The following is a 13,065-nucleotide window of genomic DNA, read 5'->3' as shown; positions in this document are numbered from 1 at the left end:
CCCAGCACTGGACGGGAAGAGGTGGCTCTTTCCACCATTTGCACGCCCCCTGCAAGTGCTGAAAGGAGCACCCACAGTCCACTTGCTGATATGCAAATTGAAGATGTCACTGTTGAAGTACAACAGGATGAGGATACTGGTGTAGCTGGCGCTGAGGAGGAAGTTGGCGAGGAGGATTCTGATGGTGATGTGGTTTGTTTAAATCAGGCTCCGGGGGAGACAGTTGTTGTCCGTGGGATGAAAAAGCCCATCACGGTCATGCCTGGGCAGAAGACCAAACATTCCACCTCTTTGGTCTGGCAATATTTCTATCCAAATCCGGACAACAACTGTCTTGCCATATGTACCATATGTAAAGGTGAAATAAGTAGGGGTAGGGACGTCAACCACCTAGGAACATCCTCCCTTATACGGCACCTGCAGCGCGTTCATAAAAAGTTACTGTCAAGTTCAGAAACTTTGGCTAAGACCGTAAGCAGTCCAGGGACACCTAAATCCCATTGTCCTGTTGTATCCAAGCGCCTGCAAACCACACCGTCAACTCCCTCCTCGTCAATTTCCTCCTTAGTTAGGATCGGAAGTAGTCCTGCAGGCCATGTCACTGGCATGACTGACTCTCCTATCCGGGATTCCTCCGGAGGATCCTGCATTGCTACGCCTACTGCTGCCGCTGCTGCTGTTGCTGCTGCTGGGAGTCGTTCATCATCCCAGAGAGGAAGTAGGAACACCACTACTTTTACTAAACAATTGACCCTCCAACAGTCCTTAGCGAGGAGGATGAAGTACGACAGCAGTCATCCTGAAGCAAAACGTATAACTGAGGCCTTGACTGCTATGTTGGTGTTAGACGTGCGTCCGGTATCCGCCATTAGTGCAGTGGGATTTAGACAATTGATGGAGGTAGTGTGTCCCCGGTTCCAAATCCCGTCTAGATTCCACTTCACTAGGCAGGCGATACCGAGACTGTACAGAAACGTCAGAAAAAGTGTCCTCAGTGTCCTGAAAAATGCCGTTGTACACAATGTCCACTTAACCACGGACATGTGGACAAGTGGAACAGGGCAGACTAAGGACTATATGACTGTGACAGCCCACTGGGTAGATGTATCACCTTACGCAGCAACAGCAGCAGCGTCACCAGTAGCAGCATCTCAGAAATGCCAGCTCGTTACAAGGCAGGCTACGCTGTGTATCACCGGTTTCAGTAAGAGGCACACCGCCGACAACCTCTTAGAGAAACTGAGGGAAATCATCGCCCAGTGGCTTACCCCACTTAGACTCTCCTGGGGATTTGTGATATCTGACAACGCCACCAATATTGTGCGGGCATTACATCTGGGCAAATTCCAGCACGTCCCATGTTTTGCTCACACAATTAACTTGGTGGTGCAGAATTTTCTGAAAAGCGACAGGGGCGTGCAGGAGACGCTTTGGGTGGCCCGAAAAATTTCTGGCCACTTTCGCCATTCAGCGACTGCGTGCCGAAGACTGGAGCGCCAGCAAACACTCTTGAACCTGCCCCGCCATCACCTGAAGCAAGAGGTTGTGACGCGGTGGAACTCAACCCTCTATATGCTTCAGAGGATGGAGTAGCAGCAAAAGGCCATACAAGCCTATACATCCACCTATGACATAGGCAAAGGAGGGGGTATGCACCTGACTCAAGCGCAGTGGAGAATGATTTCCGTGTTGTGCAAGGTTCTCCAGCCCTTCGAACTTGCCACACGTGAAGTCAGTTCAGACACTGCCAGCTTGAGTCAGGTCATTCCCCTCATCAGGCTTTTGCAGAAGCAGCTGGAGAAAGTGAAGGAGGAGCTAAGACGGAGCGATTCCGCTCGGCATGTGGGACTTGTGGATGAAGCCCTTCATTCGCTTTGCCAGGATTCCAGGGTGGTCAATCTGTTGAAATCAGACCACTACGTTTTGGCCACCGTGCTCGATCCTAGGTTTAAAGCCTATGTGGTGTCTCTCTTTCCGGCCGACACAAGCCTGCAGAGGTGCAAAGACCTGCTGGTGAACACACTGTCAGCTGAAGCGGAACGTGACACGTCAACGGCTCCTTCTTCATTTTCTCCTGCAACTGGGGCTGCCAGGAAAAAACTTAGGTATCCTAAGCAACCCGCTGGCGGTGATGCAGGGCAGGCAGGACCAAGTTTGGACATCTGGTCCGGACTGAAGGACCTGGCAACAATTTCTGACATGTCTACTGTCACTGCATATGATACTGTCACCATTGACAGAATGGTGGAGGATTACATCGGTGACAGCATCCAAGTAGGCATGGCAGACAGTCCATACCTGTACTGGCAGGAAAAAGAGGCAATTTGGAGGCCCCTGTACAAACTGGCTCTATTTTACCTGAGTTGCCCCCCCTCCAGTGTGTACTCCGAAAGAGTGTTTAGTGCAGCCGGGAACCTTGTCAGCGAAAGGCGTAGGAGGTTGCTTCCACAGAATGTGGAGAAGATGATGTTCATCAAAATGAATTATCAGCTCTTCCAGGGAGACCAGCCTCCAGAAGGTACAGAGGGACCTGTGGTGGTGGATTCAAGTGGGGACGAGTTAATACTTTGTGAGGATGAGGATGTACACACTGAAGAGGGTGAGGAATCGGTGGATGAGGAGGATGAGGATGACATCTTGCCTCCATAGAGCCAGTTTGTGCAGGGACACATTAATTGCCAGCTTGTTTTGTGGGGGCCCAAACGAACCAATCATTTCAGCCACAGTTGTGTGGCAGACCCTGGCGCTGAAATGATTGGTTTGTTAAAGTGTGCATGTCCTGTTTATACAACATAAGGGTGGGTGGGAGGGCCCAAGGACAATTCCATCTTGCACCTCTTTTTTTTCTTTGCATTATGTACAGTTTGGGGCCTAGTTTTTCAAACTGCCATCCTGTCTGCCACTGCAGTTTCACGCCTAGATGGGTCACGTGTTTGTGCCGCCCACTCGTGTCGCTTAGCATAGTCATCCAGCTACCTCGGTGCAACGTTTTGGACATAAAAACACTATTGTGAGGTGTGAGGTGTTCAGAATAGACTGGAAATGAGTGGAAATTAAGGTTATTGAGGTTAATAATAGCATAGGAGCAGAAAAACCTACAAATTCTGTGATTTTAGCTGTTTTTATGCTTTTTTAAAAAAAAATACAGATCCAAAACACAAAACCCAGAACCCAAAACACGGAAGGGTGGTTTTGGCAAAACCAATCCAGATCCAAAACACGAAGAAAGATCCAGATCCAAAACCAAAACACAAAACACGAAAAGTGGCCGGTGCACACCCCTAATATATATATATATATATTTAAGTTTTTTTTTTTTGTGGAGATTTCTAGACATGACATTGTTGCTAATTGAATAATTGAAGAGTTTTGCCATGTCAGCATAGGGACTGATTCTCCGTTGCACTGACATCTGTTCACATGCGCAAATGGTGAGTTTTTGCATTCAGCTCATGTGCAAATAAGATTTTCCGCATCTTTGCATATGTCCATCCTATCCGGATGCAACTTCGCTGGAGCTGTCTTACCATGAAATAAGGCGTTTTTTTGGCGCAAACTAGGAGGTGACATTGCGATTGCATGGAATTGTGCTGGAATTGTCATTGGCATGTATCAAAAGCTCTGTGTAATGCTGATTTGTGCGTATGGGGAAGGGAAGCTTGTTTCTGAAGGATCTTTTGCACCTAGCTTAAGACTAGTGTAAGTACAGATACTAATGATGACTATTGTGGCGGCCGACACAAAAGCAATGGACTTCAGCTTGCACACACGTGAACCTCTGCATTAGTTGATCGGATACTTGGCATAAAACAGTAAATCAGGCTATAAATACAGCCACTTTGTGTTTGACTCAGACACATTGGTCTCCACAGGAATAAAACACACTACATTGGTCTCCACAGGAATAAAACACATACATTGGCCTCCACAGGAATAAAACACAGTGCATCGGCCGCCTCAGGACATAAACATTACAGTACAAGTACGCTGAGATGACCGCTGTGGCACACTTGACAACCACTCGCAGCACACTAGTGTACCATGGCACAGTGGCTGAAAAACGCTGATCTAGATAGTCAATAGATAAGATACCTGAAGGTGTTCAGTAAATACTGTACGTTGACAGGGACAAAGGGTCGACAAGGCCAAATGGTTAACCGTAAAATAGGTCACATGGACTTAGGTCGATATGGTCATGAAAAACCATGTGTGGACCTAAATTCACGTCGACAATTTGACTGTCGACCTATCGTCTGTCGTCCATCTGGTGTCAACCGTTTGACTGTTTATCTATGTACTGCCTATCTACCATCCGGGTACCATCAATCCCACAAAGTGCAGTTTTTAATACTGTGAGAATTATTGTATTGTATGTTACACCAGAATGTGGTTACATTGTTTAATGTGTGATATTCTAGGAAAATCTTGCAATTGTGTATGATATGCATAATCCTGCTCATTACACAATATATGAACCAGTAATCAGGATGAAAGGAAGCACGAAAATGTCATCCTCTCAAAGGCCATTCATTGTAAAAGACGTTACCAGTAGAACATTGGACTCTCAGGCATTGAAGATGCTACAGCCACATGTTAAGAAAAATATACACAGCGTTCTTCATGAGATTGGAGGAATTGGAGCAATTGTGTTTCTGTTTGCAAGGGTAAGGAGTCGTTTCTGCTTCATATCAAATAGTTTTGAATTACATTATTTAGCTATAAAATAGAACTAATTCTAGAAATATCATCATCATCATAATTTCTGGTTTAAAATAAATTAGGCAAAATTATTCTGATGGCAACTCCTCTGAAGCTAGTAGTGGCCAATTGTCAAGCTCCAGGCAGCTTTTTATGCTGTCCAGTCTTCAAAACTTAAATGCTAATGTCAATTACTAAATGTTAAAAAATATTTTGATATGAAAGTAAAATACATTGTTCTAGCATGGCACTGTAGCTCTTTTTAAAACTTAGGCAGTGCCTCTGCACTCCATTACAGACCACTAAAGTTGATCCCATATCCTGACAGGATTCTATAAAGATCAAATAGTAGTATTTACAGCCACTGCAAAAGAATACTGCTAAAGAATACTGCTAAAGAATACTGCTAAGTTACCAGCCTCTCTTTGTCATTTGTATTAAAGAAGGATTGTCCTTTTAACATGGCAACTTAATCCAGAGTACTGAAAACGCATGGCGGTCTGACTTTTCACAGGCTTTTCTATAAATATCACCATGGAGAACTCTTAAAATCGTATGCAGAGGGAAATAATAACATTGTACACTAAAAGGACTAAGAATATAGATTAAAACGGTAAAATGGCAATTAATTCAATGACCATATAAAACTGTATCTGTATATAGTCAGTCAGTCACAGATCCGGCACTCGCCATAACAGACACAGCAGGCCCAGGTGCACAACCAAAGCAGTATGCAAATATTCCGAAACGGGTGGCACTCCAGGACTTAACACAAGCATGCTATTGCAATGTTTCGGTTTATTAAAAAAAACTATATCAGGCACAATAATACACCACAACCTCTTACTTTGATTAACCGGGCAGGTGGTCTGGTGTCTGGTGTACCTATTACCAAGTCATCTTCTTTTGGTTATCATGGGCTGGCTGGGTCCCTGCTGACATCACTGACAGGCACCGCTGTGCATCTGACATCATCGGCAGCCACACTGGCAGTCGCAGCTGCAGATGGTTAGTCTATCACTATGGGTTATTTAAGGTGAGAAATTGTGGTGTATTATTTGCCTGATGATGATTTTTTTAATGAATGTGTATGTATGTGTGTATGTGTGTATATATATATATATATATATATATATATATATATATATATATATAATGTATACAGTTCCACGAGATGCAGGCACTCCCAAAACAGCGTTCTCTGGCCATGGTGCTCACTGAAGAAGGTAAGTAGTCATGCAAAACAGTGTCACTCTCCGGACTTGAAAGAAAGGTCTCACTCCAGTCACTTAGCAGTCAACGTTTCGAGTTTTAATAACAACTCGTCATCAGGACATAAAGAAACATACAATATGATCATACCTTTATACCCCTTCCCTCATCGCGCGTGCCGCCAAACTGACCCGCTTCCGGCTCACCTCCGCACATTCGGCAACTGCCGATGACGTCAGGGCTAGACGGAGCGTTGTCAGGGCAACCAACACAATGTCAACACACCACGTGTATATGCGTGTACAAAGCACACATATTATACAGATTACAAAAAGTAATAAAATACAGGTACAATAAATATCTCAGGTCCAATGCTTACAGCATCATTGTAATCAAACATAACTATAATGAGCCAAATCGCATAGATAAGTGATTCATCACTAATATATAAACAAGCAATTGAAACATACTAGAGTGTCCATTTTAGCTATAGGGGATAATCACACATAGAAAAAAATCACAGACTAATACAAAAAATAGACACTAATTAGCAGCGGAATAATCTATAATACCAATCAACTAGTGTTATAGAAAACAGGTCTTATTGGGATACCATACCAAAGAGTATATCAATACATTTCTATATGGCAGTAAATTTGAGAAACATATATCAAACAATACCAACATATATGCTGGAAATAGAGATGAACCTAATCAAACAAATGAGGCAAGTGATAAATGATCATTTAAACCTTTTGGTTGACCGTATCCAACATATATATCCACCTTGCTTCCAAACACAATAGGGCTTTGCGTCGATCACCCCCACGAGGGGTTTCAGGAACTTGATCAATTATCATATGTCTTAAATTAGCCATATTATGTTCGTTCTCAAAAAAAATTACGAGCCACAGGTTGTTCAGAGGGTCTACCACTCAGTGCAGATCTTATAGCAGATCTATGCAAGGCCATTCGCTCCTTAAATGAGCGTATGGTCTTGCCTACATAATAAAGGCCACATGGGCATTTAATCAAGTATACAACATAAGAGCTAGAACACGTCAATGGAAATCTGATATTATACTTTCTACCCATATGAGGATGTGTGAAATATTTACCACAAATCATATGGCTGCATGTGATGCAACCAGTACATTTGTGACAACCATGCCCTTTTTTTTGGATATTTCTGGATGTATTAACAAGCTCAGTAATGTCAGATTTGACCAAATGGTCCCTAAGGTTTCTGCCTCTTTTAAGACACGAAAGTATCCTAGTTCATTTGAGGCTTTTGAGTTCTTTATCTTGTTGGATTATAGGCCATAGATTCCATGTGGTCTGGTTAATAATACTGTTGGCTAACGTATATCTACGTGGCCAATGTATTTTGCTATCAGCATCCTCTTTAACACTCTTTTTTAATAGATCTGTTCTACTGAGTGCATCCACTCTTTGTCTCGCTAGTCTCAGATTCTCAGGTGTATAGCCTCTATTTTTGAACTTAGTACACATCCTATTAAGATCTTCATCCAGTTTCTCCTGGTTACTGGTTATCCTTTTAACCCTAACTAGTTGCGAAAGGGTAAACTATTTTTGGTGGCTCTAGGGTGGTGGCTTGAAGCTATAAGAAGTGTGTTACGGTCTGTTGGTTTAGAAAAGATATAAGTATTCAATTTACCATTTTCCCTCTTGATAGTAACATCAAGATAGTTAACCTGTTCTAAACTAAGATGAAAGGTAAATTTAATGGGGCTCTGCCTATTATTAATATTTTGCATCAGGCTGACAAAACCATCATAGTCCCCCTGCCAGAACAGTAATACATCGTCTATATAGCGACAGTAAAAGATAATTCTATCCCTTACCTCCCTATTAAAGAAAAAATCTTTTTCAATAGCGAACATGTATGTATTCGCATACGCCGGGGCTACATGTGACCCCATAGCGCATCCGGTACGTTGCAAATAGAATCGACCATTAAAGTAGAAATAGTTTTTACATAAAACCTGCTCCAAAAGCATCATAAAGAAATTTAAATCTGGGCCAGTATATAAGGTATTATTATTTAAAAGATCAAAAGTGGCCCTGATACCTTCCCTATGCGGTATATTAGTGTACAGGCTGGTGATAGCTAAAGTACACATCCACATGTTAGTTGGAAGATCATGTAGATCTTGAAGCTTATTTAGCAACATTGTAGTGTCCTTAAGATAGGTATCCTCAGCCTGTACACACGGCTGAAGATAATGGTCAAGGTATTCCGATATAGGACTAAGTAATGAGTCGCTTGCAGTAATAATTGGACGACCAGGTGGTCTGTCCAAATTTTTATGTATCTTAGGGACACTGTAAAGTAACGGGACCCTAGGATACTCAGTTTTAAGAAATTCACAGGTTTCACTATTAATAATTTTATTAGACACTGCTGTATTAAGAATCATGTCCAATTCTCCTTTAAATTCAATAGTAGGGTTACTGTCAAGTTTAATGTATACTGTCTCATCGGCTAATTGGCTCTCTAGTTCTTCTCTATATTGATCCAGATCCTGTATAACAAGGCCTCCGCCTTTGTCTGCTGGTCGATACACAACATCCGAGTATGAGCTCAAATTAGTAAGAGCACTCCGTTCCTCACGTGTTAAATTATATCTAATGTGGCCAGTCTGGTTGTTAACAGTTTCTGTGACTTGTACATCAAGAGCTCTCATGAAACTTTGTATGGCCACATTGTTAGATACCGGGTCAAAGTGGGATTTTTTTCTAAATCTCATATCATGTGTATCTTGAGTCATAGTGTCCATAGTTCCAATAAATTCTTTCAATTTCAATTGTCTGCATAACAGGTCTTGTTCCACCTTCCACTCAAAGCTATCAAAAGGAGTAGTTGGTATGAAACGAAGTCCCTTTATTAAGGACCTTCATCTCAGTATCCGTAAAGATTCTGGAGGACAAGTTGAAGACTGTATTCATTTCTTGTAAGCTCTGTTCCTTCCTCTCTTGTTTATTCCGGCGGCATTGTCCGCCGCGCCTAGTACTCCTCCACCTCGACCGCGTCCTGCTCGGGTATTTACCCCTAAAGGGGGTCTGCGGGAGTTTTGGGGATTCACAGATGGCAGTTGGTTATCATCACCAGATGAGCAAGCTTCACTTGAAGATTGTGCATCCAAGTTAAAATGTTGTCTGTTTACAAAGCAGACATATTATACACGCATATACACGTGGTGTGTTGACATTGTGTTGGTTGCCCTGACGACGCTCCCGTCTAGCCCTGACGTCATCGGCAGTTGCCGAATGTGCGGAGGTGAGCCGGAAGCGGGTCAGTTTGGCGGCACGCGCGATGAGGGAAGGGGTATAAAGGTATGATCATATTGTATGTTTCTTTATGTCCTGATGACGAGTTGTTATTAAAACTCGAAACGTTGACTGCTAAGTGACTGGAGTGAGACCTTTCTTTCAAGTCCGGAGAGTGACACTGTTTTGCATGACTGTATGTATATATGTGTGTGTGTGTGTGTGTGTGTGTGTGTGTGTGTATGTATGTATGTATGTATGTATGTATGTATGTATATATATATATATATATATATATATATATATTATGCAATATATATTTTGTGAAAAGGAACATCTTAAAGACAGACCTTTCTATCGATGATACTTCTGATGATCACAGATATACATATAAAGCACACCACAATAATATGGGTGTCAGATCAACCAGAAAAAATTGTACCAGTGGTGATCTGTTACATAAAGACAAGTATAAATATTGGAACTGGAAATAGAGCGCCTAATGTGCTTATATACCCTTATATTCAAATGTTTCTAATGTCTTAAAAAATATAAAGTGCTAGGTGGTGGATGTAAAGTGCTGAGTGTGTAAATTTAGTTCATGAAATTATAAAAACTTCTAGAAATCTCCAGATGATTTAGTACTCATGATAATATAAATTGATAAAAGATAATTTTTTTATATATATGTGAGTGCAATTCACAGTGTGTGGAAAACCTTAGCTATATGAAAAATTAAATCACACTTCAGTATGCATTTCACCAGGAATTAATAAATATGTGCAATAAAAAGTCATATAGTTATATACAAAATATAAGACAATTTTTATTCAAAACAAAAAAAAAACAACCCCATATATATTGGATGGTGTGTATAATCCCAAAAAAATACACATGTATAAAACAATTTTTTAGAATAGATCTAAAAATATCAAATAAAATAAGGGTAAAAAAATAGCTCATCTGATTATAAAAAATGGTAAGTTCATGAAAGGTGAAGAGTAGGAGTCACCAACGCGTTTCGTCTGTTTCTTGGACCGCTTCAAGAAACTTATAAATGTGTATTATTTACGCATGCCTCAGGCCCAATCTACTTCCTACTGTTATTTGAACTTCATCACAAAGCCACAGCTGTATCACTCCACAAGTGTAAACAATAACATCTCTCACAGAGACACTTCTCATGGAAAAGTAGCACATCACTGTTTCACTGTCAGATATAAACACTAAATAAGTCAAAGGACATGAGGTCCCTTCTCACCAAAGAACTTGAACAGGACTTACCTGACAGCCACTTCAGAATCCAGCACAGCAAACACTTAAGTAGACATGCTAGCCTTGACCCTTAAAAATCATTAAGCACTTCCTGCCAGTACAATTCACTATTCAACACGTTTTCTTTCCAAAATGAACTACTCTTAAAGTGACAGTAATGTTCATCTGTTTAAACAGCCAGCCTATTCAGAATGTTCAACACTGTTATCCAGTTAAATGTTTATTCATTAAAAATAGTTCAAATGAAACAGTCTTTTCTGAAGTATTTTTATTTCGTATTCTGTATCTGTTTTATTCAATATCATTCTCCATGTAGAACTATATTGTCATAAGAGGGGCCATTTTATATTCGAGCACAACTGCACAGCCAACATACAAGCATTGACGTGCGTAATGTGATCAGATTCCTGCGTTTAAAGGGTACATCAGCACCTGAAATTCATTGCTAACTTTTTTACTGGCTGCACACAAGAAATCCTGTTCAAAATCTGTGCCCTGTTTGGACAAATATGTGGGTCGAATGTACAAGTCAAGTCTGTTAATGATACTTTGATACAACATAGAAACTGGCTAAATAGTCTCTTTATAATACAGTCTGCCCAATAAAAATCTGATCAGGTCCTATAATTTGTCACATGATTGAGCTATTGTTTTATTGAATCTAGTGCAAAATCAATGGAAAATCATGAAAATTCTTAAATTTATGAAGTCTTACACCTTTTTGCCTCCTAAAATGAGGACTTTGGGGAGGTAACTTATCCAGATCTCATTAAGCTTTTTCTGCCAGTTGAAATAAATATTTTTTTGTGTTTTTTTTTGCACATTTACTTTTCTTTGTTAGTTTATTTCCCATTGATTTTAAAACAATAACTACAGGTAATTTTACTCTTTATCCAGCACATACTGTATACAAAAATTTTTCAGCAATGGAGCAATAGAACATATTTAGTGCTGTCTGGCTGAACATTTCCCTAGAGATTTAATTTTTTTAGATATACTATATTTATTACTAAGACTGCCGGATCTAGTCAAAAATCACCAAGGAAATATTTTGAGCTTTGTGAATGCTGTATACACATTTTATTTGCAATGATTTAATAAACATTTTTTATTTTTTTTTATCATCCAAAATTATTTATATTTTATTTACGAAGTTATTTATATAGCGCACACATTCTGCAGCATTTTACTGAGAATATTTGACCCTGCCCTAGTGGAGTTTACAATCTATATTCCATGCCATATGTGCACAACGTACATACACACACTAGGGTTAATTTTTTGTCAGTAGCCAATCCTTACCTGTATATTTTTTTGGATTGTGGGAGGAAACCAGAGCGCACAGAGTAAATCCGTACAAGCACAGGGAGAACATACAAACTGCACACCATTAGGGCCGCGGTGGGAATTGAACCCAAATCCTCAATGTAGACCTAATGCTGGGCATATACACTATACAATTATCTGTCAGATATCTGTCCAATCTGGCTGGTTGGAATGAAAATCTGGTAATGTATGGGAGCAAATGACAATCGATTATATGGTTTTAAATACTGGAAAATCGTCAAAAACGATTGTTCAAATAGGTAACAATTGTTTTAATTAACCAATTTTGCTGAATTTCCAATTTTTGTCTGTTTTCCAGTGTTTGTGAACAAATGTTCAATTGTCATTGGCTCCCATACATTACCAGATTTTCATTCCAACCAGCCAGATTGAACAGATATGTGACAAATAATTGTATAGTTTATGGCCAGCATTACCATTATACAAACTGTCCTTGTAATTTTTATCCACTCCATCCATCCTATATCCTAACAGGGTTGCTAGTGTTTAAAATATTGTTTGTTTACTGTTAATTGTTTTAAAAGTGAATTTGTTATATTTGTATTTGAAGCATATATAGAATTTTAATACATTGATATGTTTTAGATTGTGGAGATCAGCAGCTGTGAAAAGACGCAGTCATTAGGATTACAGACAATATTGTCTCTAACAAAATATAACCAGCAGAGAATACAAGAGAGTGAAAATTGTGATATTTACTCAATGATACACCAAGTCTTTGTAAGGCCTAAATGTATTGTGGGATATCATATGCTAAAGGTATGTACAAAGAGTGAACCATTGAAGAGCATTTTGTGTTTTTGGAACAAAGTTTAAATAAAAATGTTTAATGTGTCACTAAACTAAACTATATTAAAACTAAAAAATTTACATTTTAAGCTAATGTAGTCTTTTAAATATGTGATGATGCCTGAAGTGTGTGTGTGTGTTGATTTCAGTTGTTTGTCATTTCGTAGCCCCTTTGCAAAACATAACTAGAGGATTCAATGGATCATGGCATCTACCAAGTGCCACTGGAACATTGTAAAGCTTGAAGTCCTGAAATAGGTCCTCTTCTGTTTCCATCTTAAAATATTTGCCAAAACGTGTTAATTTTGCAGTGCGTGTCCTGTGCAGAGATCAACTTCAGCAGTGGGGACTGATAATCAGACCCCTTGATCATCAGGCCCCTCTGACAAATGCTGCACTCTGCATAGGGGGGGTGTATGCCCATGGGGGCTGGGGGGTAATCTTAACATCAGT

The 13,065-nt window shown here is 40.1% G+C and overlaps 1 protein-coding gene across 1 annotated transcript in view; it reads left to right on the top strand.

Moving 5' to 3' along the window:
* Window positions 1-13,065, top strand: part of LYST (lysosomal trafficking regulator) — a 507,705-nt gene that overhangs the window by 177,751 nt on the left and 316,889 nt on the right. The window contains exons 16-17 of the mRNA XM_088481579.1: window positions 4,419-4,664; window positions 12,409-12,582. Coding sequence (XP_088337705.1) covers window positions 4,419-4,664; window positions 12,409-12,582 — 420 coding nt within the window. The remainder of the gene's footprint in view (window positions 1-4,418; window positions 4,665-12,408; window positions 12,583-13,065) is intronic.

This window comes from Taudactylus pleione, unplaced genomic scaffold (assembly GCF_031769625.1).
Source record: "Taudactylus pleione unplaced genomic scaffold, aTauple2 ptg000275l, whole genome shotgun sequence".
NCBI lineage: Eukaryota > Metazoa > Chordata > Amphibia > Anura > Myobatrachidae > Taudactylus > Taudactylus pleione.
Note: the sequence above shows the minus strand (reverse complement) of the source record. Positions and strands in the feature narration are given on the sequence as shown.